At 39.5% G+C, this 8394-nt stretch overlaps 1 protein-coding gene across 1 annotated transcript; it reads right to left on the reverse strand.

The window, feature by feature from the left end:
- Window positions 1-1117: 1117 nt before the first annotated feature.
- LOC145465678 (adenine phosphoribosyltransferase-like) lies at window positions 1118-7440 on the reverse strand. Its single transcript, XM_081449449.1, has 5 exons — window positions 6694-7440; window positions 5510-5613; window positions 4561-4694; window positions 4371-4449; window positions 1118-3418 (listed from the first exon to the last, which is right to left on the reverse strand). The coding sequence occupies exons 1-5, from the start codon at window positions 6795-6797 to the stop codon at window positions 3282-3284; spliced, it is 558 nt and encodes a 185-aa protein (XP_081305575.1). The 5' UTR covers window positions 6798-7440; the 3' UTR covers window positions 1118-3281.
- Window positions 7441-8394: the final 954 nt, after the last annotated feature.

The following is an 8394-nucleotide window of genomic DNA, read 5'->3' on the forward strand; positions in this document are numbered from 1 at the left end:
CTCAGCCTGGAGATGGATAAATTCTTAGGCTAGGGAACTATGCATATGGGTAACTGACCAATCGTGAGGTCAAGATGTTTACGGACCGAGACGGAGCGGTCAAGGTCCATAGACGCGACAAAAAAGAACGAGGCCAATATCAAGCCATATTCACCGAACAAACTTGGTCAATAAATGACTTATTATATGGGGAAAAAAACAAACTTTTCTCTCGGGACACAGCGCATAACCAGAGCGGGAGGATCGCGACATCTTGCCCGCGCGGGTAACCAATCCCAGCGCAGGATTTTGTTTATCTGGCCCGATTATCGAGCTAGTCATGTATTAAATCCGGTTATTGACACTAGGCAAGGTAGTGTATAGAGAAGTTTAGCGTTTAAACTCCATGACAGTTGATTTCCGCGAGAAAACGTGTGGATATCCTTAAAACTGAACCAAAATGTGTCGTTTTCTTGAAAATCAAACGCTGTGAAAGGTATGTCCTGATTTTGTCCATTGAAAAGCTCAAACTAAAACATAACCGGACCTGACTCCATCACAGGTCAGCCCTGAGTACTCTGGCAGCTTTCCCTAACAGATCGGTGGTATCCATTTATACCGGCACCTAGCTGGGGAGCGGCACTGAGAGCTAACAACAACTCAACATAATTACCTTAGCCGTCCCTTGGCCAGCGTACCCAAAAAATCGCACAAAATAGATTGGTGAAGGAGAAAATTCTTTCGCTCTGATTGGATAGAACGTTTTGAAAACTCAGCAAAATTGCTTCTAAAATTTAAGAATGTTCGCGGTTTAACTTGACTAACAATAGGAAAATTATTTTGTAACGGTTCGCTTGGTGCAAGAATGTGCTGTGTTATGCCTCACAATAGTAACGCCTACCTCACACCAGTAACGTAACGGCAAGGTCACGCAAACTGATGTTTTAGTGCCCTGCAGTGTGAACAACACAACATAGCGACATAACAGTAGCATGATGACATAGGGAAAAGCTAATCTTTTCTACCTGTTGATATGTCCACATCATGTCGTTATGCTGTTAGTGTAATCACTGTAAACAGGACCCCATCACTAGGAGAGTGCAACTTCGTTATGTCACGGCATACCTATGTCACGGCATTTTTACAGACTGCTCTATATTTAGGCTTCTTTTCCCGCGAAATAGGTCAGTTCCGGTCTACATGAGCGCTCATCGGTAAGGAAAAAAGGGCGGCCTCAGGTGGACATGTCGACATAACAAAATACCAAATACATAAAATTAAGTCCGTGCTTGTGATTGATTACTGAGGCTCCTGCGGGGGTCTGAATTCGCGCTAAATTATGTGAAAACGCTGTGACAGGAATATGGGGTAGTTGCACGCTCCTAATAATGGGCTCCCACTCTAACTTATTCAAGATATCATTCAAGGCATCCTTGTCATGTACATGTTAATTTATTTTGTCAGCAAAAGTTCAGAATGTACGGGGAAACATAACGAGCTAAATTTGTTAGAAATTCATCTGGAACCACCATGGCCACGAAAGAACAAGTATGCATTTTTTTCCCTAGTTGATGGTAAATTTAAACCTGTTCCTTTTTCCCAGCAGAAATATCTCAACTTCTACATCCAAGTACATTTCCTGGCAAAAATTTGCCAGCCAGAAAACACATCACCGAAAGGTTACATACATTAGTGTGGGGTTGAGAAGAAGAGAATATCACAGACCAAAGTTTAACCACCCTGCAAGTCAGCATGCAAGCAGAGCCTCTTTTATCTCCTTTTGTACAAAGCATATAAAAGAATGGTGCAGTAAGAAAAGGCTCTGCTTGCATGGTACCTGCAAGTATAACCCACAAGAAATACAGTGGAACCCTGTTAATCCGGTCACCAAAGGGCCATAAAAATCTGGCCGTATTGACAGGGTGGTCGTATTAAAGGGGCTCCTTTAAATAAGGGGAAAAAAGTGACTGAGCATTTGTTCGGGCCACAAGAAAATGGCTATAATAAAGAGGTGGCGTATTACCGGGGTGGCCCTAAGGCAGGGTTCCACTGTATCCAGTTCCGGCTTAGCTTTAGATTAACCTTGGTGGCATGGTTGGCCATGGATTTTCCAGCCAGCAAGAAATCGGCTAGTGAAAAGATATTCAGTGAACAGATCTGTTGTGTGCCCCTGAATGTATTTAACTGTTTTTGTATGTGCAATCCATAGGATAAATAGTGTTGCACTAAGACAAGTAGTTACAAAATATCTTACAAGAATCACTTCAAGCATGATTTGAGTAAAATACATTGTTTGTCTTATCAAATAAATTGCACCAGAAAAGTGAACAATATTTGCAGAAGATTAATACTTATTTTGACAACTTCATTAAAACCTGCCCTGGGGTACTTACCATTTACATGGGAAAACCAGAAATTCCAGTTGGAAAATCAAATGGTTTGCGCCATTCCATTTGGGATGCTTCAGAAAATATGAGTTGCGATTTGAGGTGATGCTATTTTTCTTCTCTTCTAAATCTCTAGCTGATGTGGCTATAGTTTATAGCCATTCCCTCTCTCGCAATGTCACATTTAATTGTTTAATGTTTATGCCTGAAATTTCCAACTGGATGGTTTTTGTAAATGGTAAGCACCCCTGATTTGTATATGAACTATAAAATAATACACAAGTTAAAAGTTCAAGCCACAACAACCCTGATTTCCAATGCAAGCTTTCTTTTACCCATCATAAGGAAAATGAGAGAGTTAAACACAGAAACATACCCACTTGTCATTCATTCATTCGTTTTCCCACTTTACCCACCAGGTATTTTTTGCAACAGATTTTCAGGTTGAAATTTCACTAGATATTACTACAATACCACAAAACCACGAGGTGCTTCACTGTCTCTAATATGAACTGTTCATCCTAGCATGGAATCAGTGACACAAAATTACCCTAAATAATCCTCCAGTCAGCCAAACTGGCACCACAATTAGCCTAAAATGTAGCAGTCGGTTAGTCTACAGTAAATAACACTCCGTTAGCCTGAGGAATACCCTAGTATATAGCACAAAGTCATAAATTATTAGCTGTTTAGTACGATAAAAGGGTTACACGATATATGTCTAGCTATAGCAAGTGCTTTCAAGTAAGACTTTGTAAACCTGCAAAAATCTACAAAAAATACCTGCCACACTTAGCTCACTCCATCAACCATTTTAACAATCATTTGAATCCCTTTCAGCTCACCAACATATGTAGTATAGTTATATCTATATATAATTATATATCAGTCAAGATTTTTTCCACCTCCCATGGTCTAAAACTGCACCAGAGAAAAGCAAGGAGCAGGAACTTTACTTCTTCCATTGAGCTCCAACAGTTCAATTATAAGAACACACTCTAGCACCTCCCCACCAGCCTCACGCACCAGTTGACATGCTGCTTGAAGGGTGCCTGTCAAAGAATTAATCAACAGATCCATTTTTAATTCCTCTTTGGGAGATATGTTGGCCTTAAATGATAAGTGTGCTGGACTCCAGATTGAGTACTCTGGGTTCTATCCCTGACTGGGGTCATTGTGTTGTGTTCTTGGGCAAGACACTTTACTCAGTCTCTCACAGAGCATCTCACCACCCAGGCACATAAACCGATTTAATATCAGCAAATCATTAAGGTTGGTACACAAGAGGTGTCTAGTCTCCACAACAAGTCGCAGGGACAAGTCCCACTGTGTGACCTAGCCATTTTCACCACAAAATCTAGTTGAGGGACTAAAATTTGGTCCCTGCGACTAGTCGCACGAATTCTAACTGGTTTGAATTTTTGGTACAAGTCCCTGCAACTTGTTCCTCAAAATGCTTTGTGTGAACTGTTCGTGGGACAACTTCCTGCGACCAGTCCCTCCATCTAAACTCTTTACGGGACTAGTTGCAGGAACTAGTCGCAGCGACTAGTCCCCTCTTGTGTGCCAACCTTTAGGACAGCTGAGACAATGCTGAGAGTTACCTGTGATGGACTGTCTAGCAACGCATCCAGGAGGGAGTAGCAATACTCCCAACCCTTTCATGCTACAGATCCAGAGTTTATTGCAGAGTTATGAGCCAGTTGTGTTTGAAAGGCTGTATATTACTTACTCAGTTTCAGTTCCTCATTCAGAGAACCTTTCCAAACAAAATCCTGCCTCTCAGAGAATTAACTATGCACTGAAAAGTGCATTGCTAAGTAATATGAGATATACTAATAGTGACACTCTGCCCATCTCAAGGAAGGTTCTTCTCATGAAGAAGTTCAGTTCAGAATATTTTTTTTTTGGTGAAAACCAGTTGTCCTCCTGCTGAATTCATTAATGAAACTGCCGAGCTCATGTTTGATAATAACATCACACACAAAAGGTCTACTAACTTACCTCCAGTTGCAAGAAGGTCATCAATAACAACTACTTTTTGTCCTTTCTGTATAGCATCTGCTTGAATCTCTAGGACATCCTTTTAAAAGAAATTTTATTTTTAAACCTTGCACTAGTTTTATAGTGTTAATTCCAAGTCATACATAAATAAATGTAATGATGAGAAAAGAACTTCAAAATAGATAATCACTTTTCCATATTCCTTAGTAGATGAAACCTTGATGGTTGGTCCAGGTAATTTTCCTGATTTGCGTATTAGTAGAAAGGGTACATTCAGATTCATTGACACAAGAGGACCAAACAAAAACCCTCTGGCATCAAGACCTGCAACATAAAAGATAAACAACTACATATAAACCATTGCTTCGAGGCCTGCAGTTTGTTAGGATTCTTGTGGTTTACAGCAATGGCGTCCTGTTGCAAGTCATAAAAATATAAGTTAACTCTTCTGCTGTTACATAATACTTCTTTGCTATAAGGTAGGTTAAGTCTGCATACGAGCCAAGTGGCCCATCAAGCAGGGGCTTATCCCGGTTTCTGTAGCATGAAGCGACTAAGAGTATTTCTACTTCCCCCTGGATGGGATGCTAGTCCATTGAAGGGTTACCCCCAGTATTAAGTTTGCCAGTACCCATTTATACACGGGAGTAGAGAGAGGCACTGTGAGAGTAAAGTGTATTGCCCAAGAACACAACACAATGTCCCTGGCCAGGGCTCGAACCCAAGCCACTCGATCCATAGATGAGTGCACCAGCCATGAGGTCACCGTACCTCCCAAAATTCTTTGCTGTACAAGAAAATACATACAGAGCAGACTTGCAAAAAAAAAAAAAATTGAAGGCAGTAAATTATACATTATTCCATGTCTGTTATCATTTATTAATAATTAATTATTGTGTAGTTCCAGAAAATATCCATACCTCCCCCATGGAAGAGATTTTCTCTAAGACCCCACCCCTCTAGAAATTCCACTATTAAGCTTCACACATTTCTTTACATTTTTTGGTCTTACATATCCCCCTACCCCCAGGAAATTCCAATCCCTTCTGTGGGGAAGTATAGCTATTTTCTGGAACAAACTGCAAACAAGCACATTACTGAGACAGAAATGAAAATTGAACAAGAGTCATAACACTTACCAACAATAGCATCAATCTTTGGGAAATGTTTTTGCAAATGATCTGTAAAGAGATCTGTCACTGTTCTCAATGCATTACAGTCTTTTAAAACTGGGCAAATATCCCTAATGATAAAAAATAATAATAATATTGGTACACTCAAAAACTAAAACATTCAAAACACCTAGCAAATAATTTCTGTACAATTCTACTTTAAAAAAATTGTACACCATTAGTATCTCTTGAAATAAGAATTCTGATGATAACATGTTTCATCCTTGCATTTGGTTTCCCTACTTTTCTGCAGCAACCTTATAATTATATTATATATTAGAGTGTCCAACCGTTATTTCTGGAAGGTCATGGGTTCGACTCCCGTTGAAGGCTCAGAAAATTGTTTTTCTGAGTATTTCGACTTGAGAACGCTTTTCCGTTATTTATATTTTAGGATCTTGATACAGATCCTCAAAGATCTTAAATGGGGTGCTGCAAAGTCCTCTTATTTTCTGGCCAAGTCCAGCATATCCAATTCCTCAAAGTTGACCTTACACACCAGCGACAAAAATATTTTTAAGAGGTGACACTCAAAACAGCAGCAAACTGACCAGTTTAAGGATTGCCAGCAAGGCAAGAGTAAAGACCTAATAAGTATGTAGCCACTGTACTTGTAAGTAGTGGTTGAACTAGAATTCCAGATTTGACTTTGCTGGACACTTTAACACTGCACTGTCTTTCAAGATTCTGATTAATCAGTTGAACTTTCAACTTTCTTCTTCTGATTAGACAAACAATGATAATGAGAGATTAACATAATTCTACAGTAATTAAACAGCTTCTAATCGCCCCTCAAAATGCTGGAAATTCCATTCCCAAGGACCTTAACTTCACAATTTCCCGGGAGCAGGACCCACGAAGATACACGCCAGGATCGGCCCATACCTATCATATACCAGCCCCCACCCCACCCGGATATAATAATTGTCCGCTTTTACCTCTCACCAAAGACGCAGAGCAACGACTAATGTGGAGTCTTGCGGCAGTAAGAACACTGAAAAACATTATCAACCGCACAGTCTACACAAAAGAACTGTAGAACTCTTCGAACACATGACTGGCACCCGAAGTTTATCAGTGTTGCGCGCACCGATATCGAAAGGTTTCATAATAATGTGTTTGCACTACTGACTGTAAGGGCACAAACTCACCTAAATAAAATTCCAGGCACAGGGAAATCCGGGAAAGGTCTGATGAGCGACTTAACGTATTCTAAAGCCTTTTCCTGATCGCTGTAATTTCCTGAGTCCGCCATGACGTCCCAACCGGCCTTGTTTGGGACATTCGTACCCAGACCTGTCTGTCCCTCTTAACCGGCGGGGCCTTGGCACGAAAGGATCTCTATCTATTTATTACAGCAGTTCAGGAAATTCAAAGGGTGACTTACAAGGAGAAATTCCAGTATAACATCATGGGTGAAAAATAAATTACTCCTTAATATTGGTCAAAAATTTCAGCATTAGTTATAATTTCACATTTCAGTGAAATAACAAATTTACCATGGTAACATTTGGCACAAAATTTGTAGAATCAACAAACTAGTCAAAAACCCAGGATCGTAAGCATTTTTGAGTTATTTTTTTGTAAAAAAAAAAAATACCCCTTAGTCGGCGCGTCGGGTATGTTATGGACGGGTCAATGGGTGAGTGAGTGAGTGAGTGGGTGAGTGAGTGGTGAGTGAGTGAGTGAGTGAGTGAGTGAGTGAGTGAGTGAGTGAGTGAGTGAGTGAGTGAGTGAGTGAGTGAGTGAGTGAGTGAGTGAGTGAGTGAGTGAATGAGAGATGTATGTATGTCACACCAATCAGATTGGATCTACTATAAACAGCCAATCAAATTTCTTGTTGTAAAGGTAAATGGTATGCGAGAAGATTTGATCCCGATAGAGTTCAGAACGGCCATATTTATTCCTCTATAAAAGAGGAGGAAGTATTCATATATTGGGTTTACTTCGACATTTTCTGTTGGTTAGGTCGAGGATTTTAGTTAAATGAACGAGATGAGCCTTGAGGTTTGAAACAGTTCGTGAGTTAGTAGTATGCAAATGCAACGAGCTATTTTTATTTTTAGTTACAAAGGTAATTTGATACTTTTGTTTTTCACAAGGAATAAATTCAATTAGAGGTCACGAATCGTCGCGTCTAGTTCTTAGGACATGTTTTAGAGGGGACGAGACTTAAGATTTGAAACAGTTCTAACGTTTACAATAGTAAGTGCGGGTAACAATTGCTTTGTTCTTGTTGCATGCAAATATAACGAGACATTTTTGTTTTTTAGTTACAAAGTGTAATTTGACACTCTTGTTTTTCACAAGGGAGTAAATTCAATTAGAGCTGACGAATCGTCACCACTCTTTCCCACGAGATGTTTGCTATCTTTAGTAACAAATGGTAACTTAACACTTTTGTTTTTTTATATGGGAGTAAATTCAATTAGAGCTGACAAGTTATCGCCTATTGTTTCCAGGATATTAAACAAAAAAGAAGGTTTCGTTTCTGGACGGTTTTTACGTCTCTGCAGTAGCAGTTTAATAGTTTTATTTGATGACATTCATTTCAGTCCGATATTTTTAAAGGTAAAAAGTATGAAAACTCTTCAAATGTTCTTTGAAGACTGCGTGGCACCAAGTTAAAGTGCATTTAATTAAATCAGACTTTCAACGTGTCAGAGGTTTTTTTTTCTCTTTCTTTCTAGTTTCGGTGAAGCTGTATTGTGTTGTGTTGTGCTGTGTAAAAAGGTTAACTTACGACTTGTATAAAATGCGAAAAAGTCTCTAAATTAACTTGAGTATTTTTGAGCAAAAATTTCTCTTGGGGGTTGGAAGGGTTATGTGATCGGTGAGCGAGGGAGTTATGC

Source organism: Orbicella franksi, chromosome 13 (genome assembly GCF_964199315.1).
Source record: "Orbicella franksi chromosome 13, jaOrbFran1.1, whole genome shotgun sequence".
Lineage (NCBI taxonomy): Eukaryota > Metazoa > Cnidaria > Anthozoa > Scleractinia > Merulinidae > Orbicella > Orbicella franksi.

What these genes read in the sequence shown, in the direction of transcription:
- LOC145465678 (XM_081449449.1), bottom strand. Translation starts at nt 6,797, where the DNA reads ATGGCGGACTCAGGAAATTACAGCGATCAGGAAAAGGCTTTAGAATAC. An exon ending in GTGCCTGGAATTTTATTTAG is followed by an intron (nt 5,614 to 6,693) that starts GTGAGTTTGTGC and finishes TTTTATCATTAG; the next exon opens with GGATATTTGCCCAGTTTTAA. An exon ending in TGACCTTCTTGCAACTGGAG is followed by an intron (nt 3,419 to 4,370) that starts GTAAGTTAGTAG and finishes ATTCTTTGACAG; the next exon opens with GCACCCTTCAAGCAGCATGT.